Source organism: Trichosurus vulpecula, chromosome 1, assembly GCF_011100635.1.
Source record: "Trichosurus vulpecula isolate mTriVul1 chromosome 1, mTriVul1.pri, whole genome shotgun sequence".
NCBI classification, from domain to species: Eukaryota; Metazoa; Chordata; class Mammalia; order Diprotodontia; family Phalangeridae; genus Trichosurus; species Trichosurus vulpecula.
Genome location: NC_050573.1, coordinates 362,781,840 through 362,808,220, shown reverse-complemented (window position 1 = coordinate 362,808,220; position 26,381 = coordinate 362,781,840). Strand labels below are relative to the sequence as shown.

Genomic DNA, 26,381 nt, shown 5'->3' with positions numbered 1-26,381 from the left:
TGGCTAGAGCTATGGTGTAATCATTCTGGAAAGCAATTTGGAATTATTCGAAGAAAGTAACTAAAGTAACTAAAATATACATAACCCAGCTTTTAACCCTTTTAACCCAGAGATACTACTCCTAGGCACATAAGCCAAGGAAATCAATGATAAAGAGAGGTCCCATATATACAAAGATATTTATAGCAGCATTTTGTAATATCAAAGAACTGGAATCAAAGAACAAAGTAGATGCTCACTAACTGGGAAACAGTTAAATAAACTGGTGCATCAATATGATGGAAAATTACTGTGCTTTAAGATATGATTGATACAATGACTACATGAAGCATGAGACATATAAACTAATGAACTTATATGAACCAAGACAAAGTGAATTAAATAGAACCCGGAAAACCATACCCAACAACTACAACAAAGTAAAAAGAAAAAACATCAACAAGAAACTGGATGAAAGTATAAGGACCCAGCTTAGGCTACAAAGAAAAGCTGTAAGAATCTATCTCTCTCCTTTCTTTGCAGAGGTGGGGAAGTAGGAGCATAGAGCATTATCCTTTAATGACAGGCTTGGTTAAGGTACTGGCTCATTTTGTTGAAAAATTTTTCTCCTTTTTAATTTTTTGTTATAAAGGATAGCTCTCTGGAAGTGGGTGGGACAAATTTGGAAACAAAGGCAATATCAAAATAAAAGATAGCAATAAAAATTTTAATTAAAAAAACATTTTAAAAATAAAATAAAATAAACATGGTTTTGGGTTAAAACCTATGCTGGGCAAACTTGAATGAGGGAGCATCTGAGGCTCTCAGCAGTCTCAGTCATTCCAGAGACTATTTACTTGGAGCAACTAATCCTACATCTATCATCTAATTTACTAATTCAATGAGTCTTTGGGTCTCTGGCACTAGTTCATACTGCCTACTTACCTATTTTTGTCTAATATCAACTGGCGATATTGAAAAGATATTGAAAAAAATGAAGGAATGGGAGAACTTGTTTTTCTCTTTTATGACTATAATAAGATATATATTTTGAAGGAGTTCAGAAGCCCCAGAGTTTCTGTTCCAAGGCAAAACAGAGTGTATTGTTTTGGTACACATAACAATGCAAGTTAGTTCAGCTATTCTCACATCCTGGTAAAGCTAATTATAAACTGAACTTCGCTTATGTAAACCTTGCTTTCCGCCCACTGTAAAATCAGAATTGTGATTCCTAAAAGAAATCAGAAAGTCTTCAAAAGAATAAGTTGAACACTTGCTGATCAGCTCCATGGCACAGCAGAAATTATATGTTTATACACCAAAAACTGTAGCTCTCATTTGGTAGTTCACATTTCTTTCCATCTGCCAATCCCTCCCCATGCCAAGTTCTCCAACCATGGTCATCTCTCTCCAGCCCAGACCACAGATGTTTTTCAAACACTAACAGATTCCTTGAGTCCATACCCCTGCCTCCCAGAGCACTGTTTCTCCATTTCTCCTTTGCTATGATAGTTATAGTGTGTAATATAGAACTGCTGTGATATCACACAGTCAATAGGCATAATTATTTAACATGACTTCCAAACTGAAAATTTCTTAGACTGATTACCAATTACATATAAAGAATTAATTCTCTACTGTAACCATCTGGTCAGTTAAATATCTAGTAAACCTCCACTTATCTCTTTCTTACCTGTGTAAAATGAAGGCTGCCAATGAACAGCATTTACCCAGTTTTCATGACCAGCTAACACTGTTTCCAGGGTAACGGCATATGTTGCCTCAGCACCTACAACAAAAGGCAATGAAATTACTTATTTCTAAAATCAGAAATCATGCCATCTCAAAGGCCGGAGGGTCCATGGAAAACATCTGGCCCAAAAACTTCATTTTACAAATGAGGAAACTGGGATCCAGACAGGTACATGACTTGCCCAAGATGACGCAGCTGCAGAGCCTGGACGAGAGTGTGGGTCTTGTGACCCTGAGGCCAGCTCTCTAAGCACACACTGCTGCCCAAGCTCTTCCCCAAAGAACCACCAGAATGTTCAGCATCAACTCAGGGGTGCAAGCAATACTAATGCTCAGGAAAAACAGAATATACAGCTTTTAAGTAAATTCAAGATATTCTAAATGTTTTTGCCTTTATGCATGCAATAGAATTTATGTAAGAAGAAAGTTCTTAGTTTTAAGTTTACCATACTAAAACCAGCTTATTAATGAAATATAAAGATGAACATATCAAATATTTCTTTAAGCCCCAAGACACCTGCCATCACAATGAAAATTTTGAAATCTTTGTCCCAGAGGCAGTGACTCACTCAAGATCACAAAAACAGCAAGTGAGAGAGAAAACATGTAAAACCCAGCCTTTAGTATTGAATGCTCTTTGTACTTTCAAAACAGTTGGTATTTCAAAACCTTAAATCAAAAGAATTAATAAAAATCCCAAAAGAATACAAATTTGTTCAATATTAGATTGAATAAATTTAAATTTAGGGTCTACAATTTAATATAAAGTACCTTCTTCCACCCCACCCCCCTCCATTTATTTTAAAGTATGCTAACTACAGGCTATAATAATGACCACTTTGAGTGTGTAGGTACTTTGTATGAGCAATGAGGGTGAGATCAAGCACAGTCTGGCAGAACAAAGTAACAGTTACAAAACACTGCCAGGAATATACCCTGATAGTGTTATCAAGAACAGTAAAAAGAGCTCTGTTTGGATACTGTCATAGAAGCATTAGAAATCATTTCAAAAATGCTGAAAATAACCAAAATGTCCAACAGGAGAATAGTTAAATAAATTGTGCTACATTAATGTAAAGGAATATAATGGAATTAAGACCAATGAGTGTGAGAAATGCAAAAAGAAACCTGGAAAACCTTCATGAAATAATGCAAAGTGAAAAAGGCAGAACCAGAAGAATGGAATATACACTATTATCATGTAAAGGAAAGTAAATGAGAATTATAGGAGAAAGAATTTTGATGGGAACTCCGAAGGGACAGTATCAACATTAACTCAAATGTACATAATTGTTAAATAAGTTTAGTTTGTTTGTACTGACATTCAATATTAAGTTTTTATTACAACATAAAAGTGTGAGAACTTGGGGCAGCTAGATGCTACAGTGAGTAGAGCACCAGCCCTGGAGTCAGGAGGACCTGAGTTCAAAGCCTGCCTCAGACACTTGACACTTACTAGCTGTGTGACCTTGGGCCTTGCCTTTCCCCCCTCCAAAAAAAAAGTGTGAGAACTTCTTGCCTGAGAAGAATCAAAGAATTCAAACATAATATTGTGCATATTTAACCCCTTCATTACAGAATACTGTTATAATTGAACAATACAAACATTAACTACTAATGATAGGTTTCCATAAGAAAGAGATATTCAAGTATATAACGATACTAATATACGAGCAGTTTTGTACATAGAAAAGCATAACTTTATAGAAAACATCTGAATACTGTGATTATTTTGTCTATTATATGTATGTACGTATGTGTATATAAGAAGCAGTAAGGGAAAAATGAAGAGATATCTGGTTTTAGAAGTTAGAAGCCTTGTTCAAGCCCTGCTGCTGACCCGTGTTAGCTGTATGACCCTGGGCAAGTCACCTATCACAGTGGATTCTCAAAGACTTTAAGTTGTAAGTGGCAACATAGGTAGTGAGGTGCACTGGCAGAGGAAACTTCTTCACTAAGCCTTTCCTGCAACAACGAAATTGTTGAGGGAGAAAGAAACCCAGAGATGTAGGAATCCCAAACCAAAGTTCCCAGGGCAAGGTCACCTGGAATGAATTCACAATCTCAAGCATTCTATAATTCTCTAATATTTGCTATTTACTGACCTTTCTAATATGTATCCTAGACATAGTATTTTGTCTAACAAGACATTAGATGAGAAATTACATAGAGACTCCCCTTTAGCCCTGACCAATAGTAAACTTAGTGATGTTTCAGAGTCAAAACCACATCCCCTAGTAGCCCCCCCCTTGGGCTATTTCCCAGTGAACTCTGAGTAATACGCTTGCACAGTAGATACTAAAAGTGCATGTTCCTTTAAGGACTGACCACCCCTTAACCATGCTTAATCCCACCCCTCTAAGGTTTCAGTTTCCCTTAGAACTCTTGCCTGCTGTAAAGCATAAAATCTTTGCCGCCTTGACTAAAAGAATGCTAGTGATCATGAATTCATCCCAGGTGACCTTGCCCTGGGAACTTTGGTTTGGGATTCCCAAATCCCTGGTTTTTTCCCACTCAACAAAATCACAGATTGTCCAAAAAAAATGCATCATTCACACCCTTGATATTTTTAAAAGTTTGAATGTGCCCCTAAGTAAGTTTTCATTTTAAAACTGCCATCTCACCAATGTTTAAAAAGAAACTTACAACAAATATTTTATATCACAAAATTTTCCTTGTAATATATATATTGTTTGTCACAATTTTGACTTTAATACTGTTATGCATTTATCCAAATCAAGTCTGTTCTACCTGGACCATTTGGAAATATTTTACACCATCAAATATTTCATTTTCAAAGAAAATTATTTCAGATGAATCATTTTCATAAAAGGAAAACTTCATAAATTAATTTTTGTTAGAGAATGGACAATTGTAGAGAAATAACCTTCAAAATAATCATTAGTGAAAGAGCTAAATGAGCTACAGAGATGGGAGCAAACCAAGGACTTCTATATACTAACATTTTTGTTACTACTCACTTTCATTTTCCAGAGTAAAAGTATTTTCCTTCAGCTTTATGTCATCATCTTCTTGAGTTTCTAAGGATGTTGATTTTACATACAACTTCCAGACCCTTATCAAACAGTCTTGGGAACAGCTTGCTAAAAAAAGATCTTTTCCTAATGGAGAAAAATGACAATTTAATGTTATATTCTAAAAATTATTTAAAATAGTATCTCTTTGTTACACAGTAATTCTTCACTTAGTACATCCTAGGAGTTTGTTTATATACTGATTCTTTCCCCAACATTACACATTAATGTTTTCAAAAACCTCCCATACAATGTGTGCTACACAATGTATGTAAAATGCTATTTTCTTACATCTAATCTGTTATGTTGGGAATCATAAAGTAACATGGAAAATTGTTTACATAAAGGCTCAAAACATATCTTTACAATCTCATGAAGACAATTTTCTACAGGGACATTTCTCAAAAAGTTGCTTTCCTACAGAATGCTAAGTTGCTTAAGTTTTCTAAGTCCTGTCAAACTGTTTTATTCTACCTACTCTTACTGACAATTAAAAGAAAAGGTAATAATAAAAATGATAGCCAACATTATTGTTTAAAAAGATGAGAACCTTTTGTTCTGATAAGGAGTAAAGAATGGGAGATGTAAAAGAAGTGAAATATAAAAAGGAATATTTCTTTCCTAGAACCTTAGAGAGACATGACATATACTTGCTACTATCATGCAATATTTTGCCAAGTTTTATACTGACCAAAGGCTGCCCATTCAACTCCTCTTATCCAATCCTCATGTCCTGAGAGCAAAAGCACTTTGTGAAACTAAACAAAACAAGATGACAAGATTCTTTTAGGTATTCAACATATCAACACACATCAAGAACCTCACTGGTCCTCAAAAACCCATAGCCATCTTCTCATCTGGAGGGAGCACCAATTATACAGAGGGTAATATGAACTAGTCACATGCCACTTAAACTTTCAATTAAATTGGGAATCATTTTGGGCAGATCATTTAACTTTTCATCCTTTCCCCTCAATTTTCTTTAAAGGAAAGAATCATGCATTTATGATACATAATTATATTAGGAAAAGATAAGAATATATGTGTGTATACATATAGTTATCTAATCAGATAGATAACAATTATAACAGACTCTAAGAAGAAAAGACAACAAAAGAAAGAAAACAGGAGGCATTTCCAAGCACAAGAGTGAAAAGTAGTGATTACCTGATCATTCTGTTGTACATACAAATGAATTTTGCAGTCATCACCGCCACAAGCTAGAATTGGCACTAAAAAAACAAGGTCAGAAAAAATATTTTATTGCGAAACTGTCAATTCAATTTGATTGAATAAGTAATTATTCATTGCCTTTTATGTGCAAGGTACTGGATTAGGCTCTGGAGATACAAAAAACAAAAAGAAAAATAATCACCAGGCACAAGGAACTTAGATTCTAATAGCAAAATGTTTTATGCTAAGATTTAGGTTGAATCTTATCATAGTGAGATAGAAGACAAAACTAAATATTACTTAACTATTTCTCGTTACCATATTCATAGACCTTTCACATTTCTTTTAGCTCCACGCAGTCTAAGGCTCAAAGAAAAGTGACTAGTTTAATATATACTGGAGCAATAATATTTTGAAAGGATCTATGTTTTGTATTTTCATTTTTATTAACTACCACCCATATCCATCCTCCTCCAAACAAATGTTGGCAATTCTACTATATCCCACTGACTACTATTGAAAATATCAATGATCACCCTTCAGTCTCTCATTCAAAACTTCATCAATGTGGCTATTAATACCCCCATAACTATATCCAAACTATGATATGTTTTCCTTTAGTTCAGACTTGGGGGAAGGAGAGGGGAAGGAAAGGGGAAGAACAGTAAAGAGAAGAAGAGAAGACGAAAGAATATAGCTGACTAGCTGATACAGAAAAAATTTTGAGGTGAAATTGTAAATCTTCAAATGACCATATTATTCAGCATAAATATAGTGACTGACTAGCAGAAATGACAACCACCAAAGAAAAGTTTCTCCAGGCAAGAACTACAAGTTTGAATGCCCCTTTGGCTCAAAGAATGACTGTGACAGATGCGCAAGTATTAAACCAAGGAGTGAGGATAACCTGGATAAAGGCTTGGAAAAAAAAAGTCCTTTAAGGAGGGAAGAAAGAACTGGGGATGGAAAGAAATGATGTCTCAGCTCTACAGGAAGAGATGTGAAGCTAACCATCTTTCTTTCTTCTTTTTTCAAATACATTTTTATTCACCTTTTTACATCATCTACATTTCATCTTTCATCCTTTCTCTCCTCCCTTCCAGAGACATCCCTTACAACAACTTATTTTATTAAAAAATAGAAAAAGAAAATAAAGGAAGAATAGTAGGTACCACACTTGATCTTAGTCAAAAGCCAACAAGTGGTAAGAGAAAAAATTTTTGTAAAATTGACCAACACATCAAAGAAAGTCTGACCTCATATGCAATGATCCACATCCATAGATTCCCCCTCTGCCACAGATATATAGATATAAATATAATTAGGCAACATTCTTTTTTGTTATTGTTTTGTGATTTTGTTCTTTTCATTTAAAATGTTGTAGTCGTTGTGTATATTGCTTTCCTGGCTCTGTTTACTTCATTTTTGCATCAATTCATGTAAATCCTTCCATGCTTTTCTGAATTCATCATCATTGGCTGGTCATCCTTAAATAAAAATTATGCTCCTCTCAAAATGTCACAGTGTAAGGAGTTATGAAAGATGTAATGATAAAAAGATACTCTTTCTGTCCTCAAGAAACTTAAAATTTTTTGGACTATAAAACTAATATACATAAAGAAACAAGTAAACAATGCAATTAAGGCTAAACTAGAAGATTTTTTAAAAGTAAGGCTCAGGGAGACACTGGGAAAATCACGTCCTCTTGCAAAGCTGGGAGATGAAATTTTTTTTATGCCTCAGGAGGCAGAAAGAGGATCCCAAAATCAGAGAACTAGAGCTGAAAGAGATCTCAGACTCCAACCCCTTCATTTTACAGATAAGGAAACCAAGGTCCAAGAAGGTTAAATGACTGGCCCAAGGACACAGGTAGTAAGTACAGGAGGCAGAATTTGAACCTAGGTCCTCTGACTGCAGAACCAATGGTCTTTTTGCTTTGTCATATTAAGATTGCAGAGGCAACATTCTTTTAAAAGAAATGAAACTCCCCTCTACCAAGTAGTTCCCATAGGTCAGAAAGAGGAAGTTTGAGAGCAAAACAACTAAAGGCTATGCCCCTTGACCCTGAAAGAAAGGAAAAGACAGGTAGATGGCTAAGCCAGGAAACTAGAAACCACTTCTCACTTGTCTGGTTCCTCCTTACCATTCCCCTCAATGTAACCCATTCACAAACTGGAAAAGGCAAAACAAGGAAGGAAAAAAGATGTAGTTCTAGCTCCTTTTGCAAAAATCAACAGAGGATAAGGATAAACTAGAAGGAGAAAACTGTTATGTACAGAGGAGCCAAAAGTAACACAGTGTCACCAGCAGCAGGGGCTCTCCATCAGGTCTATGCTTAAAAGATCTGGGACCTCTAGAGATAGTAGAGATAAGATACATCAATGTGAGTATTTAAAGAGGTCCTCAAGCCCTATGGAAATAATGTTCAAAGAACGGAGGTAACATACTGGAAGAGGGCTGTTTTAGGAGAATTTGTACCTAGAAACAGAAAAGTCCTGCATTATCTGTATGCACCTGGGATATGAGGTGCCCTAGTGTTAAAAGGAGTATTTTCAAAAATGAAGAACTCAAAATGGTAGGGGGTGGGAGAGAAGAGATTAGAGGAAGAGCAAATCATCAACAGGAAGCATTTATTACCTCAGCAAAGATAGCCTAGGTCCTATAGCATCACTACTTTACTTTTTATAAATATCTAATTCTTTGGGCTCAGGAAACTTAAAATACATGGAATTATGTATAGATACATAATTTATGCAATACATCTAGGTTTTGCTACTTTTTAGCTCTGGGTATAATTTAATTCTCAAGCCCACAAATATTTTTACCAGTTATAAAATTTATATTAACTTCAACCAAATTTAATAACTTTTTTTTTCACCTATTAGTCTTCACTATCTTATACTAATCCTTAGATCAATGACATATGAGAACCTGAGAACATCTTGGTAGCCCAATCTAAACTCTCAGAATTGTCATAAAAACTACATATTTCACGGAAATCAAAAAGCAACCAAAAGAAAAGGCAGAGATTATTTCAAACTCAAGATTTAGAGCTAGGATATGAGTCTGAGTCTGAGTATCAGTGTGTGTGTAATATAAAATTAATTAATTTATTAAGCCTTTTAAAAAGTCTTTTTATAGCTGAAATAGATAAGGACTCATTTTTCTTTTATATATGACCAGCAGGATACTCACCAATACTATTAGGCAAAAAAGATAAGGAGACATCCAAAATAAAGCCACTTCCAAACTGCAAGGTCTGAAGGCATTTTGCTAAGAAATAATAAAAGCATAATTAATAATTATAACTCATATTTATTTATAGCAGCTCTTAAACACGACGGGGTATTAACCAGTGATAATGGCCCTAGGCTTTAGTTAAATGATGGGAGCAGATACCTAGCAGCTCGTAAACACAGGAGGCAGTATGGGGTCTGAGGTTGTATGGTATATTAAAAAGAACATTGGACTTTGATTAAGAAAGACCTGAGTCTGAATCTTGCCAGTTGTTATCTGTGTGAGCTTGTGCCAGTCGCAGAAGAGATGATTTTCTGACAACCCTCTGATTACTAATATTGAGCAAGGCACAAAACAGGAAGATGTATGATTGCCAAAGGTATTTTCCATCATTATGTATGATGTTTAAATTAAAAAAGGATTTATAGACAAGGTCTTTCAGATGGTCCTCTTTTTTTGGATGACATTGTGCCAAATGCATCAAACCCCAAAACACTGCAAAACCTCCTAAATGAGATTCATAATGATTCAAAAGACTTCAACTTAATTACCAATAGGAAAAACCACATGGATGAAGAAGGCCAGACTATAACATACAGGTGGAAGGAAAATCCATGAAGCTAACTGATTCCATTACTTTCTTAACGATATGACAACAGTAATATTGTTGCTGTCTGCCTCAGTGGAGTTTTACGAGAATTATGCCAGATAATGGATATAAAAGTACTTTCTATACCATAAAGTGTTATATACATTTGATTTAGTAATATTATCATTAATAATAAGAGTTAAACAAGGGAAAGAGAGTGGGCTAAATTGTCTTCAGGAAGTTGCACAGCTCTTTTACTGATCCCATCCTTCCCATGAGAGCAAGGCCAATCTCTTCAATGTTAATATTCTACCAGAGTGGCAATATGGCAGTAAGACACAGAATACAACTGCCTCTAAAGAATTAAAAATAAATATCACACAATGGACAATGGAGAGGCCCATGGTGGGTGTGGACAGGCTGAAACAAATAAACAATGAGAAAGTTCTAAGAAGTTTTTATTCAGGGAGAACATGTATACATGTAAGTAAGTTCTGAAAAAATTCTGAGAAAGAGGGAGCATGAAAGATTTTTATGACAGGAAGAGTAGATGGGCTCATCACCTGGCAAGAACACAGGATGAAAGGTAGACAGCCAGGGTATCCCACTGGTATCCCCTCAATGGCAGGAGAAATCCACTGAATGGATCCCCTATGGTAAACTATGGGAAGATATGAACAAGAGTCCCACAGGAGAGACAGGCATGAATGGCCTGCAATCTGCCTCACTGGAGGAAACTCCCAAATCAATGAATGAGAAATCCACAGTAACAACAATAATCTGGCATGGTGGTAGAAATTATTCACAAAATGAATAACCTACACATGGATAAATGAGGCCTGATTACATAATTTAATACCATTAGTTGATGATTTTGAAACAAAAGTAACATAAAAAATGAAAAAAGTTGTATCTATAAAAAATGGCTACAGAAAAATTATGGGTTGGGAAAATATTAAATTGTAAGGTAAATTTCCATTTTTAGCTTATTAATATTTAATAACTATATAATAGTACAATAAAATATAATTGCTTTAAAAATAACATTTATTTTTGGTTTTCTGTTGCAGTTTACACTTGTTTCCAAAGTATTTTTATAATACTTGGCATATGATTTCCATAATCAATTGACAACGAGCACTTATTAAGCATATACTATGGCTTCATTAGATGTGGAATGGAAGAGAGCCACACAAAACAGTCCCTACCCTCAAAGAATATGCATGTATACAAAATATAACAAAATAAATATAAATATAATGAAAAGTAATCTTGGGGTGGGGGGGGGGCACCCAGAAAGCTGAAACAAAAGGCTGAGCCTCAAAGGACAACAAAGAATTCTAAGCAGTTAAGATGAAGATTGTGTTTATTCTAAGGCATGGAGAATGGCCTGTGGAAAGATCCAGGGATGGAACACTGAATTCAGCAAAATAGCTACCATGATCTTCGTCTTACAAACCAAAAAAATTTAAACTAGTTTATGACAGTATCAGATCTAAAACCCAGGCAGATAAGAACATAAACACAAAATATGTTTTATACAAAGTTAGATCAAAATAACTAAAGTAACTTTTATTGTGCATGGGTAGGTAAAGCTAACAATTTTTTAAATGACAATTTTACCTAACTAATCTATTTATGTAATTCCATACCAACTAAATTACTAAAAAATTATCTTGCTGAGTCAGGGCGTCAGGAACGTCAAGAAAACCAAAGGAAAAAAGATGTGAAGGAACTAGATTCAGTAGTATCAGACCTTAAACCATATTATAAGGTGAAACAGTGTTGAAGTGTAAAATGGATAATTCTGATTATTTTCAATTAAACTTTTCCAGCATAAATAAAACCTGTACCCAAGAATAGAGGGAATGCAGAAAAATTGGGGAAAAACTCTCCTAGACAATCTTCCAGACAGAATGTGACTGGGTCAGAATATTGTTGTGGTGTAGGAAATAATGAGCTAGTGCATTTAGAAAAATATGGAAAGATTTGAACTTATGAAAGAAGATGCTATTCACCTAAAGAAAAACAGATGACAAGTGGAAATAAGCATAATAGTCCTATGTATATGTGTTAGAGTGTATATGTGTATTTTTATGGATATCTATGTGTATATATATATATACATATATATATATGTAAAATGCATGCATATGTAAAATACATATACACATATACATAGATCTGTATATGTATATACACAAATATGCATGTGTGTATATATATTAATTATAGTGGGGGGAGAAAGGGGAAAAATAATAAAGTAAAAAGTGAATAGCAGAGGACAAAAATAAACAGCAACAAAGAAAAGCTGGGCAGCTTTGAAAATAATTGTACTATTTATCATATAAGTTTTCTTGAAATGGAAATTCATTGTTTTATAGTGAATCCTCTCTAATGTTCTGCTGTCTACGTGGCAATTTTTTTTCTTATTTTATATTTAAGTTTAAAATAAATTTAAATATAATGAAAAAAATAAAATAAAATCCAGGCAGGTCTCCTGACTTTCAGTCAAATACTCCTTCCATAAATCCTCCCATTAGATTAGTCATCAAATTTAAAGGCTACAGTTACCAAATATATTTGATTACGAAATGACAAAGCAAAAAGACTGAGGATTTCCTTTAGCTTTATAGAAACTGTGAGAAAATTCAAAAGAAATATTTGAATTCCAAATGAAACATGTTAGAAAATATTGTTATTGACTGCCTCAATAATCAATGATTCTCTTTACATAATCAGTCTGTAACACACGAAGGAGCATTACTTACCTTCTGAGTCTACCTTGGACCACACTCGAACTGTAGAATCAGAAGCTGCAGAAACTATAAGTGGGTATTCTATACCTGAGGCACTCTTCTGGTAAACAGCAGTGACAGCACAAATAGCACCTTCATGGCCTCTGAAGTGAGTTACTTCTATAAGCTACAACAACAAGAAAAAGCAATTAAGTGCCTAATATGTGCAAGCACTGCCCTAAGAGTCAGGTAGATGAAGACAAGTTCCCTCAAAGAACCTATGGTCTATTCAGGGAAAACAACATGTATATAGATAAGTAAATACAACAAATATAGCATATGGATAAAGTGCAAACAAAAAGACATGGGGGAAAAGGGGCTGCAACGAAGGGAACAGAAAAAAGGCAGGAAAGACAGCATTGCAGGCTTGGGGGAAGGAAAGCCTCTGCAGTCATGGAGTGCCATGTACAGAGACCAGAAGAAGGCCAGTTTGGCCAGAACATAATGAGTGTGACAAGAAGTCCTGTGCAGTAAGTCTGGAAGGGTAGGCTGGAGCCAGATTATGGAGGGCTTTAAATGCAGAATGGAGTAATTGCTATTTTATCTCAGAAGCAACAGGAAGCTACTGGAGGTTCCTGATCAAGGCAGTGACAGGCCAGACTGGTACTTGGACCTCAAAGTAAGACATGATGGTTAGAACGTGTGTAGTGGCCTTCTGAGGGCCTTGTGAAAGAGTGCAGATGTGAGGGATGTTGTTGTGGAGGTCAAATCAATAAGACTCAGTCACTGATTTTATGTGGAGTGGGGAAGGGAAGAAAAAAGGGAGAAGAGAAAGAAGAATTGAGGAGGACTCTGAGGGTCTGAACCTGGGTGACTGGAAGTATGGTGATGTCTCAACAGAAACAAGGAAGAAGAGAGAGATAAGATAAAAAATATGTCAAGAGGGTGTTGCCAATTTCATCTTTAATGACTTGGTTAAAAAAGAGCTCCACTTTTTAAGGATTAAAAAAACCTTAAAACCTCAGTACTATGAAAACATGGGTGATAGTGCCTGCCCTTAAGGACAGTCCTGGAGGACATTTTGTCTTTGATAACATAGCTTCCTGTGCCACACATACACAGCCACGATGTCCTGGCCTTCCCATACTACTTCTACTTTTTCCCAACAATCAACAACTACCCCTCCATAAGAGAAGGGCTGGGATCCTGTTGGTAAGGGATGTTACAGTCAAAATAAAGTAAACTAAGGCACAAAGTTCCAAGCATGATCAATTTATTAGTAAAGTGCAAATTTATTAATAAATAGGATCTCAGCTGTATCAGAAAAGATAAGATTCTGAATGAGGGGGACAGCTGTCTTTTATGGTTTGGGGGAGTACAGAACAAAAAACATGACTTCATAGGCAGGTAACAAAGATCTCAATATCATGAATGAAGAAATCAATATGATTGGTTACAGAGCTGAGGTGTGGGGGACAATAGGACAGGTTGGAAATTGGAAATGAGGAGCTAGCAACAACCCCCCCCTCCCTCCTGTGACTAAGAAATGTTCATTGTTTGCATCCTCCTCACTGGATACTTTCTCTTCCTTTGGCTTCCTTCTCCTAATTCTCCTTCCCACCTAAATGTTTCTTCCGTGTCCTTCACTAGGCCCTCAGCTTCTTCCCACACTTTAATGTGGCTATTCTCTTAAAACAACATGGCTCCTCTTCTCTCTACTCTCTCCCTTGACAAACTCATACATTCTCACCTCTCCAATGAACAGCTTCAAGCAGATGAATACCAAATACCTATTTCCCCGAATAAGCTTTCATCTGAGCTCCAAACCCACACCTGCAACAGCTCTCAGTGAATCTCCACAAGGATAAACCACTGGCATCTGAAATGAACTCATTATCTTTCCTCTAAACTTGCTCTTCCTTCTGACTTTACTCTCTGACTGGCATGATGTTCACTCAGTCTCCCATGTTCTTAATCTGTAACTTCCATTTCCTTCACCTCTCATATCACATCTATTTGATCCCACTGCTATGGGATTTCAGTTCTGTAGCCTCCTTAGTCCCATGGCCACCATTTTAATGCAGACCCTCATGACCACCCTCCCATCCTGTAGCCACAGCCTAACAGGCCTTTCCCCTTTCATTGTCTCTCTTATCTATTAATCCTTGTAGTAAGTACTCCTGGAACTTTTTAATGTGTAGATCTGATCCAAGTTGCTCATCTCCTCAAAAATGTTTAGAGTCTCCCTACTGTCTCTGAGTCAAGTAAAATTTCCACAGTCTAGCATTCAAGGCCCTCCACAATGTGAAATTACCCTCTCTTTCCAACTTTATGTCATGTTGCTCCTCTACAAGAGCTCTACACCTGCTCCAGCCAAACTGGGCTATTTTCCAACCTGAACACACCCTGCTCTCATGCCTTTACTCACACTCTTCAAATGAGATAATGTACTAAAGTGCTTTGTGAACAAATATTTAAGCACTATATTATTATCTTTCACTATTATTATGTTTGGAACATCCTTCTCCACCTCTTCACTACTGATTTCCTACTCATTTTTTTAAGCCCAACTCAAACACTACCTTCTCCAAGGTTTCCTTAATCTCTCAGTCAGTAATGACCCCTCCTCCTACTCCATATACCTCTTTGTCTTGGATCTATATAATATACATATCCTAAAATACGGTGTACAATAGCTCTCAGCATTTGTGTGTTGCAATATCCAAGACTGTAAGTGCCAAGGGATCAGGAACTATTATAGCTAAACTTTCTGTCTATCGCAGGACTCTGCAAATAGAAGACACCAAATAAATTCCCTTCTGTTCCCACAGTCCAACCAAAACAAGTAAGAGATCAAAGTATACAATGAAGAGAAAGTGCTAGAAATGGCAACAAGGTCTGTTGGGCTTTACCCAGTCTTCTGACCTTCCAAGACAGCTACAAACCCTTAATAATCAGCCCACATGTGCCCCCTAAATGAACCATGCCGCAGAACCTAGTCACTCTAGACACTGGCATCCCTGACAGGAAGAAACAAGGAGCATTGGTACAGTGTATAAATCCCTTATGGCCCTTTCTACTTGGTTCTGATAAATACAGAGGGAGTCTCACTTATTTGACAAAGAGGATTTTGAAAAACATTCTGAAATATCTGGACATTCAGAAAGATGTTTGCAATCATGTGGAAATAAGGTATGAGATTAGGGTGAAGGAAGCTATAAGGTCAGTGAAAATTATAAGATGTAGTATCTCTGCATAAGAACCAAGAAGCTCGTAGAAAACTTTAAAACAAGAGAAACAAGAGGAAACAAAAACCACGAATAAGAATTATCAGCAAAAGCAGAATATTTTTACAACTATACAGGACACTAAGGGAAGCAGTATGGTGTAGTGAATAAAGTTAGCCTTATAGTCAAGAACACCTGGGTTCAAGTACTGCCTCTGACAGGCTGTGGATAAGTCACTTAACCATTAAGACTATAAGATTAACTGGTAAAAAGAAGTTTCTCACTGGGAGCTCCCAACACTGATGAAATCATGGATCAGATTTTTAAAAAACAAATAAAAAGAGACTCAAAACATGTTTATTTACCTGGCTTTTCTGTATCTCCCAAAGAATCATCTGATTATCTGATCCTCCAGAAATCAATTCCGTTGCAGGAGCTGAACAAGATAAATTATAATGGGGTGAATTCTATCTATTATTTCCTATATAATATCTCACATGTTAAACATATGTTAATATGTTAAATTCAGTATCACACTATATTATAGCTAGAAAATTATTCAAAGTGAAAAATTCAAGGCCCATACGACAATATTCTACACTTTATCTGCAATGTCATCAGCGTGGGTAATCTCACTAATACTACCAGTTACAATAACTACAAAACGGGCCTCATCCTGAGTTTTCTTGTCCATATTCTTCTTTAAATCTTCCATAGGCATGCTGGGGACTTCTAGATTTCTTGACATATCATAGGTACCAGTGAGGCACTGTTATCTCTCATTCTCACTATGGGTGAGCAGCCTACCTCCTTCTCCCCTTATACATATGCACATTCATAAATTCAGGTATATAACTCATAAAATAGTTTAAAGATGTTTGCACATTTTTGGTTGTTAATGAGCAGCAGCTCATTAACATTTTGGAAAGGAGGCAGGGAGATTACACAAATATAGACACATAGATATAAATTGTGTCTATCAATATATTGTACATTTGAGAAGGAGCTTGGTATACTGGAAAGAGTTCTGATTTGAAATAAGGTTTCACCCTGCACACATATTAGAGTAACCATGAGCAAATCACAACCTTTCAGTGTCCTCAGGCTACTCTAAGATTAAACCTGCATAAGAGAAAGGAGTTTCCACATCAGAAACTCTCCCATACCAATAAAACTCTAAGTGTAGACTAAAAAAAATTGTAGATTTAAAATGTCACTAAAACAAATACAACAAAACCACATTAATTCAGCCTGAATTCTAACTATATTCAAACTATAATGTATTCAAAATGCAGTATTATCATTTCTCCAGAGACCATACTAATTAACAATGAACCTAAATTGCAGGAAACATGTTTAAAACATTTGGGGGAAAAATGAGCATTTTAAAACTCCAGTTACAAACTAATATGCTAATTATAAAAAGAGAATTATAAATTGCAGTTGCTAAAATTGGCCTTAATGATTATCTAGAATAAGTTTCTTATTTTAAAACTAGGAAAACTTGGACCTGGAGAGGATATAGGGCTTGCCCAAGATCACACAGACACCTGGTAGCAAAGTCGGGACTACACTGCAGGCTTTCTCATTTAAGACTCGAGGTCTTAACACAAAGTATTGCTAAATCAGCTATTTGTTGATGATCATAATGTGCTCTTCGTACTCCATTCCATTCTTTCTCAATTTTTTTTTGGGAGATTCCCTAAAAACCTCTTTGTTAGCTTACCTTTGGTCACTAAAGGTACCGAAAGAAAAATTCATACCTTGGGTCTCAATTTCCTAATGTGCAAAATAAAGGAATTGGGCTAGATGACCACTAAGGTTCTTTTTAGTTCTAGCTCTATGATCCTATGATGTTTTTATTTTATTCTTTAAGACTTTTCATATATTAAACTATCCCCTATAATATATCCAAGCTAGTGTAAGTTTATATTATCCTATCATAATTATTTTAATAATATGTATATTATAGCTTTTTACTCTGTAAAAATCTGGTCTTTTTACAGTATTATAACACCACACTAAAAGATGAATATGGAGGATAATTAAGATTCAATTTTGTTTTATCAAGAAAAAAAATCCAAACAAACTTGTTTAAAAGAACTCAAGTAATACTTACAGTCATCCTGTTTTTGAATCCACTGTACACAATTAATTCGACCAGTGTGACCATTCAGAGTGTCAATAACAACTCCTTTCTATGAGAAAGGAAACAGTAGTATTAGTAATTTATAGTTCAAGGTTGGACCTAAACAAAATCAGGATTTTCCCCTCTTAACATAAGATCTAGCTACCCAGCTAAGAAGGTGGATAACTTCATATAGGTTTCCCTTGCTTAACAGAAACTAAACCTAAATAATTTCATGCATGAATCATAATTCAATCTAAAATAATACAGCAACAAACTTCATGGGAGCTGGCCCCGTAAAACTATTTTATAACTGATACTTTACCTTGGAAACTAGCTTGGATCACTTTATACTACGTTTTACAACCAAACTCTGGCAACCAGATGATATACGACAAAAATATGTAATTTCCCAGGTTCAACAAACATGGCACCAGCCATCAGACCATCTGGTATGATATAGTGTGATATGGGGGTGGGGGATGGGGGTGGAGGTGGAAAGTGTTAGATTTGTTGTCAAAAGACCTGAGCTCTAGTGAAGCTCTGGCACTTATAAGCACCTCCTTGAGTCCAGGGAAACATAATTTTTTATCCTGGTACTCCCAAAGGTGTGTTAAATAGAGACTTGCCACTGAAGTTAGGAAGATTTGAGCCTTGCCTCTGATACACACTAACTGCATGATTGAGACAAGATGCTTCACCACATATAGTGATAATTAAATGAACATAGCAGCATTATGTTTGATAAAGCCAACAACACCAACAATTCAACAAACCCAAAATTCAACAAAAACTGCTGTGAAACAAAGAGAGCAAAGAAAGAGAGAAAGGACCCATACGTACAGCATTACTTACAGCAGCTCTTTTTGTTACTGCAAAGAACTGGAAACTAAGGGGGTGCCCATGAATTAAATAATGGTTGAACAAATTACAATAAAGTAACCTAACAGAATTCTATAGTACTGCAAGAAATGATGAAAAGAATGCTCCAGGGAAACCTGGGAAAGCTTGTAAGAACTGATGCAGCACTAGTGGAACTCTCTTCCTGACCCGGTAGATCTTGGCAAAGATACTGGAGGGGCTTGCCATTTCCTTCTCCAGTGGATTAAGGCAAACACAGGTTAACTGACCCAGCTAGTGAATGTCTGAGGCAGAACTGAACTCAGGTCTTCCTGTCTCCAGGCCTAGCATTCTATCCTCTGAGCTACCTGAATGCCTCTTCAGTAGCATACTATCTCCCACATGTTACACTCCAGTCAAACTCAACCACTCCCATTCACCAGCACAACAATGCCAAAAAACCTTGTCAAGAAACAGGTACATCGGAAAATGACACCAAATGATCCTGACTCTCCTGAAAGTTTCATGCAACCATTAAGGGAGCAAATATTTATTACCTACCTTATAAGTTACGCCACATTAGGCAATATGGGGAGAATACAAAGAGTTCTAAGCTATGGTCTCTGACTTGTATGCACTTAAAATATAAAACTAATACTTAAGAACAATTAAGAGAAAATACAAAATAGTATATATTTTAAAGTATTAAGTGTGTAAATTGTAGGAAATGAAGTATGCACAATCAGAACAAAAACAACATTGTAAGGAAGGCTTATGAATTCAGATCAATGCGATGCCCAGCTATGCTATCACAGGACCAATAATGAAACATGATAAGCACCCTGTTGATAGAGAGGTGAGACCCAAGGTGCAGAATGAGACACACATCTTCAGAAACAGACAATAGGGAAATTTGTTTTGCTTGACTACATATATTTGTTACAAGCGTTTTTTCTTTTTCTTTTTCCCCAAATAAGTGAGGATAAGAGGAAGGGTGTAAGGTAAGAGGGAGAAGAGGGACAGCAATTGCTAATTATGTCATTATCATGCCTATACCTCAAAAAGATCAAAGAGGGAAAAGACCATATGTACAAATATACTTAAAGTCAGTACTTTTTGTTGTAACAAAGAACTGAAAACAAAGCAAGTGCTTGTCAATTGAAAAATGGCTGAACTAATTATGGTATATGAATGAAATGGAATATTATTGCTCCATAAGAAAGGATGAAGGGGATAGATTCATAGTAACCTGGGAAAACTTGTATGAACTAATGCATAACGAAGTGAGCCAAACTACAGGAACCTGGAGAACAATTATTATAGGTCTCCCCAGCCCTCCCCCCCCACTTAATAGTATTTTTTCCAATTACGTAAAAATAGTTTTCGACATTCACTTTTATATGATTTTGAGTTCAATTTTTTCTCCCTGCCTCCCTCCCCTCCCCCTTCCCCAAGAGTGCAAGCAATCTGATATAAGTTATACCTGTACAATCATATTAAACATATTTCCACATTAGTCATGTTGTGAAAGAAGAATCAGAAAAGGGGGAAAAAGGACAAGAAAGAAAAAACCCACAAAAAAAGTGAAAATAGTATGCTTTAATCTGCATTCAGACTCCATAGTTCTTTCTCTGTATGTGGATAGCACTTTCCATCATGAGTCTTTTGGAATTGTCTTAGAATATAAGACTCTCATCTTAGATCTTGTCTTAGATCATTGCATTGCTGATAAGGGCGAAGTCTATCAAAGTCGATCATCACGCAACGTTGCTATTACTATGTACAATGTTCTCCTGGTTCTATTCACTTCGCTCACCATCAATTCATCTAAGTCCTTCCAGGTTTTTTTGGCTATCCGCCTGGTCATCATTTCTCATAGCATAATAGTATCCCGTTACATTCATATACCAGTATTTGTGAACAATTACTGTTTTGACTATAACATTGTAAGGAAGATCTCTGAAAGACCCAGGAACTGTAACCAATACAATGACAAATCATGACTCCAGAACATTGATGATACGTGTCCAGTCTCTTGGCTAATAATGTGCTACATGGTACAGAATGAGGTATACATCTTCAGACACGACTAGTACAACTCAAATTTTTTCTGCTTCACTAGCTTCACTATAGTTTCTTGTTACAAGGGAAAGAAGGCTTATTACTACAAAAGAGGTGGTAGGTGTCTTGGAAAAGGGGCGCAAGAAGAGATAGTGATTCAAAAAAAAGAAACAGCACCAATAAAACATAAAATTACACAGAAGAGAGCAGAAAGATATTCAGAAAGGGATACAAACAAGAAGAGTAGTGCTGCTACTACCATATTAAAGTTGATATATACTTTTCTTTAAAGCTATACACAGTATATTCACAGTATCATATATAATTTTTTCTGTCTTTTGCATATTAGAAATTTCATGTTTGCTGATGACTGTCAAGTTTATCACTTAAAAAATATTAAGGCCTGCCATATTGCTACTGGAGAGCCAGAGACACCTCTACCTAAGGATAGACTCTCCATGGCTGCCCACTGCTCAACACGACATCTTGGTGATTCACATAATAGTAGCTGCCTTTTACACAGTGGTTTACTTTTTATATACTTCCCTTACCACAACACTTTGAAGAAGATAATAGTACAGTTGTTTTATATATATATATATATATATAGACACACACTGTATGTACTATATAATATTAAATTACTGTTTTATAGATGAGCAAATGGGTCCAGAGAGGTGAAGACGTAGTAGAAATGGCTAGTATTATAGTCAGAACCCCAACCCAGGGCAGCTGATTTTAGGCATAGCTGTCTTTTCACACTATGAGGCTCCCATATTTACTTTCTCCCTTGAGGAGTTCCTCCCTCATTCTCAATTATCACTTATTTGCTGATAACTCAAATCCATAACTCTAAGATATCCCTGAATTCCAGTCTTGTCCTCCAGGTGCCTACTGGATATTTCCTCTTGGATACACCATCCTCACTTTGAACACATGTCCAGAAGCAAGTGCATCATCTATTCCCACCAAAATTCTATTATCCTCCAAACTTTTCTCTGTACATACATCTTTCTACCAATTATCTAATGTTTAAATCTTGGGAGTTCTTGATAGAATGGACAGTTTCAGGAGATGGTGGGCTCCTATCCACTGGATAGCTTCAAGAAAAAGCTAGATTATTACTCTTTCTGTATATTATAGAGGACATCATTTTTCCAGATAGTGTGATTCTGTGACTTTCCTCTTCATCCCTCATATTCAGACACCTGTTTCTATCATATATTACTTAAAATTCGATTATTACAGTTGTCTATTTCTCTATTTTCTTATCATTATCATTTTATTCTATCTTTTCATATCAGAATTACTTCAACAATTTCTTAATTGGCCTCCCTAATTCCACTCTCCTCTCTGCCCTCTTTTATTATATAAAGAATAGAGCTGCTAGATGAAATACTGGATAGAGCACTAGGCCTAGAAACTGCATGTCCTGAATTCAAATTTTGCCTAAGATACTAGTTCACTTAACTGTAAAAATAACAACATAGCACCTACCTCCCAGGATGGCTGAGAGGATAAAATGAGCAAATGTTTGTAAAGGGCTTAGCACTATGCCTGGCACATAGTATTTAGACACTGTATACATAGATGCTTATTCCCTTCCCTTTCCTTTCTCTCTTCTCTCTACCCTAGAAGGGATCCATAGGCTTCACTAGACTGCCAAAAAGATCCATAAAACAAAAAAATTTAAGAAGCCCTGCTTTAAAGGCTCTTATTACAACAACAGTTTCCCATTAAAGTAGTAAGGTCATACAAGACTCCTCAGTGTATATGTGGAGGAAGTGGATCAGGGAGGTCCCTAAATAAATCAGGGAATTTTCCTAAACAATCTGATAATGGAGTATAAAACAGTTTCCTAAAAAAGATAGCATTATAAAGCATCTCCCATTGGACGAAAAAAAAATGGACAGACTACAAGGACATGTGGGCTGGCTGAGCATCAATCATAACTCCCAAGTGGTTAAAAAGCAGGCTGGCACTACTGTGAGACAATGAACTTTGAGGAGTCTGTCTTAGATGATGGATTCAATTCTTGAAAACTTGTTCTTTACTTTTCTGCCTGTATCTGTCTTAATGAATAGCAAGAATGGTAGATTTCTTCCTACCCTCTACTCTCCTAACCAGAAGCAGTAATGAAAATATGCATCAGAAGCATAAAGCTAAGAGAGATGTGTTTGAGAGAGAAATTCCAAGGACACTGCTTTCCTGAATCCCAACCTTCTGTGTAGAGAAATGGGTATCCTGAATTCCCTAGATAGCATGATCCTGGAATCTAGCCTTCTAACAAGAGTAAAGATACATCCAGAATAGTACCAATTTTCCCTCATAATTCCTTCATCATCCCCAAAGTTCCCGTATAGGCAGAAGATTTTGGCTGAGCCAGAAACCGAAACAGTGAAGACTCCAGCCAAGTAGTATCCAGCACAGCAACAGAAAAGAGAATGAAGACCAAGTTCAGTAAGAGCAGTGCAAAGACATCTTTGGCCTTCTAGTATAAGAAGCATAAGCTGTTCTTCATCACATACAGCCCTCTACTTGTGACTTCTATGTGTGGCCACTCTCCCCACTGGTCTGTAGAAGACCACATGCCAGATTTATGGGTAAGATATTTTGTTGCATAATTTCTTTCTATGCGAGTTCAATAGTGTCTTTGCTTTGAGCTGCGCCCTCTTTATGACTTCTCCAAGGTAAATGTGTTACTTTGGGCTCACGAGCTATAGCTTTGAAAGGAATTCAAACCTACAGAGTGCCTCAAACCTGAGGTAGTAATTCTCTGTTGTTTAGTTGTTTCAGTCGTGTCCAACTCTTTGTGACCCCATTTGGTGTTTTCATGGCAAAGATACTGGAGTGGTTTGCCATTTCCTTCTCTAGCTCATTTTACAGATGAGGAAACTGAGGCAAACAGGGAGAAATGACTTGCTCAGGGTCACACAGCCAGTGTCTGAAGCCAAATTTGAACTCAGGTCTCTCAGGACTTCAGGTTTGGTATTTAGCAGCTAGGTGGCACAGTGGACAGAGCACTGGGCTTGGAAACAAGAAGATTCATCTTTATGAACTCAAATCAGGCCTTAGACACCTACTAACCTTAGGCAAATCACATAACCTCTGTTTGCTTCAGTTTTCTTCTCTGTAAAATGTAAATAATGATTGCACCTAACTTCCAGGATGGTTGTGAGAATCAAATTATATGGGATTATAACTGTAAAACACGTAGCATGGTGCCTGGCACATAGTAAGTGCTATATATAAAAGCTGGATATTATTATTATTATTATTATTATCATTGAAGGGGCTAATTACAACCAATGAGATTATCCAAGTATCAAAGCTAGGGAAAACTCAGGCATGTTTGAAAGCTGACAACAGGAGCCAGTAGAAAGTGAAAAAACTGAGTACGCTGTGGACAGGTAAAAGATTTAGGCAAGGCCTAAATCAATAAGAGATAAGTTGGAGAAAACGAATTGAAAGAATTGAGGCTGTGCCTAGCCCAAGGTACTTGGAAAGACTGGACCTGGTAAAGGTCCATTTAGGAAATCAGTTCTCGAAAAATGAAACAAGGATTTCCTTCAGCAAAGATATTTGTGAAATAGCAGGCTAACTCACTGTGTGGGTGGAATCTCCAGAAATCAGGAAGAGGGAAGTTTCCAGTATTGAAGACAAGCAAGCCGATCAGAAATGGGGAGGAGGGAGGAGACTGGGGTGGGGGTGGGGCATCGAAGGCCGCTTTGAAGTGTCTGGCCATGGATTCCACGCTGCACAGGGAGTCGAGTGGATAAAGAATGCCTACTGTCCGGATCATGACACGCAATAAAATGGGCAAGCCATAAGCACATACATCACTGGAAATGCACTAGAAATGAACACTGGGTTCAAAAATGAAAGATGAAAGTAGGCTTTGAGAAACTGCACTGCACTTGCAAGAATTCAGACTGCGTCCACACTGACAGCAGGAGGACCGAAAGGCCCGGGCCTCCCACAGGGGCAAACTCCTTGATGCTTCCGCGACTTGCGATTAAGCTGGGGAAAAGACCCTCACTGCCCCGGGCTGCGCAGCTGAGGGGTTGAGCAGCAGCCCCGGAGTGTCAGGAAAGTACTGGATGGGGAATACGGGGGAGGCGGGGATGGCGCGGAAGGCGCAGGCTCCTCCAAGCCCCAACGCCCGCCCCGGGCAGCAGCGCACACAGTAGGTGCTTTACACGTGTTACAGATAAACTGAATGGGACTGGGGGGGGGACCCCGGGGCGGGGGAACAAGGTGACGGGGTAGGCGCCCTGTCTCTCACCTGCGGCTCGTAGAGGACCACAGAGCGGCAGGAGCCGAAAGCCAGGAGGCCCCCGGATCCGGGGTCCCAGCGTACGGCGCCCCGGGCCCGGTTAGCGCTGCAGAACACGTGACACATCTCCATCACGGGCGCCGCCATCTTGCTGAGGAGGAAGCTGTAGCTCCGCCCAGAAGAGGAGCACTTCCGGCGCGGGAGCGGAAAGCGCATCTCCTTTAGCTCGGTCGGCGGGTGCCACCAGCGCTGCAGCATCTGGCTCCCGCGCCACTCCCCGCCACCGGGGCGCGGCTTTCCCGGGTATTAGGGTTTGCCGGCGAAAGGGAGAGTAGGGAGGAGGAAAGCGCCGGGAGGGATGGAGAACCTGGGAACTGGGACTGATGCTTTATTGGCGTGGTGGTCCGGACCAGCCCGGCCCAGCGACTGAGCTTTCGTCTCTTATGAAACAGGACTTCGATCTAGCGGAATTAAGAGAATTGCGTAAGGCTGTAAAGAGCTTAGGGAAGCATCGATGAGTCCCTGCCTTGCTCCAGTCTCGGAACCTCATCCACGGGAATTACCGCAGGGGACTCAGCCTCAACGTGTCCAAAGCTGAGCTCATCTTTCCCCCCAAACCGATCCCCGAACTTCTTTATTGCTCTTGAGGGTACCAGCTCCTCACTTTATCCAATCAGTTGCCAGGTCTTGCTTCTACTTCGGCAGCGTTTCTTGCATCTGTCCCATTCTTCTTATTCACAGAAACCCACCCACCACACTCGTTTAGCCACTAACCATTTCCCCCCTAGACTATTGCAGATATTGTCCTAATGGGACAGATGGTAAGATAGATAATAGATAGATAGATAGATACAGATAGAGGCTTAGATTAGATAGATACATAGATTGGATGGATGGATGGATGGTTGGATGGATTAGATAGATGCTTTTTCATTCATTCATTGATTCTTTCAATTAAGATTAAGCGCCTACTACGTGCCAGGCACTGTACTAAGCGCTAGAGATAGTGGCAAAAGTGGCAAAAAAGTGGCAAAAGACTGTACCTGCTCTTAAAGTTCTTACAAGCTAATGGGGGAGGTGACAACATGCAAACAAATATATAAAAGCAAGCTATCTACAGAATAAATAGAAAATAATTTTAAAAGGGAAATGACTGGAATTAAAGCTCAGGTCTGACCATTTCAAATAGCCCCTCTCTATACGATCAATATAAAATCCTCCGATTGACATTTTAAATCTTTTGCAACTTGCCCCTCTTTTCCGGTCTTCTTACACTGTACTCCCTCTCCCCACCACCCCTCCATTCCCCACCACATACTTTGCCAGGCAGTACACTGGCCTCCTTG

At 37.5% G+C, this 26,381-nt stretch overlaps 1 protein-coding gene across 2 annotated transcripts in view; it reads right to left on the bottom strand.

Annotated features, from left to right (window-relative positions):
* ELP2 (elongator acetyltransferase complex subunit 2) overlaps positions 1-25,199 on the bottom strand; it is a 59,494-nt gene extending 34,295 nt beyond the window's left edge. For both annotated transcript variants that reach the window (XM_036741867.1, XM_036741866.1), the window contains exons 1-9: positions 25,045-25,199; positions 17,850-17,928; positions 16,096-16,166; positions 12,537-12,690; positions 9,135-9,212; positions 5,934-5,998; positions 5,458-5,524; positions 4,713-4,853; positions 1,673-1,768 (exon numbers count right to left, since the gene is read on the bottom strand). In XM_036741867.1, the coding sequence (XP_036597762.1) occupies positions 1,673-1,768; positions 4,713-4,853; positions 5,458-5,524; positions 5,934-5,998; positions 9,135-9,212; positions 12,537-12,690; positions 16,096-16,166; positions 17,850-17,928; positions 25,045-25,182 (889 nt within the window). In that variant the 5' untranslated portion in view covers positions 25,183-25,199. The remainder of the gene's footprint in view (positions 1-1,672; positions 1,769-4,712; positions 4,854-5,457; positions 5,525-5,933; positions 5,999-9,134; positions 9,213-12,536; positions 12,691-16,095; positions 16,167-17,849; positions 17,929-25,044) is intronic.
* Between the last annotated feature and the right edge of the window lie 1,182 nt (positions 25,200-26,381).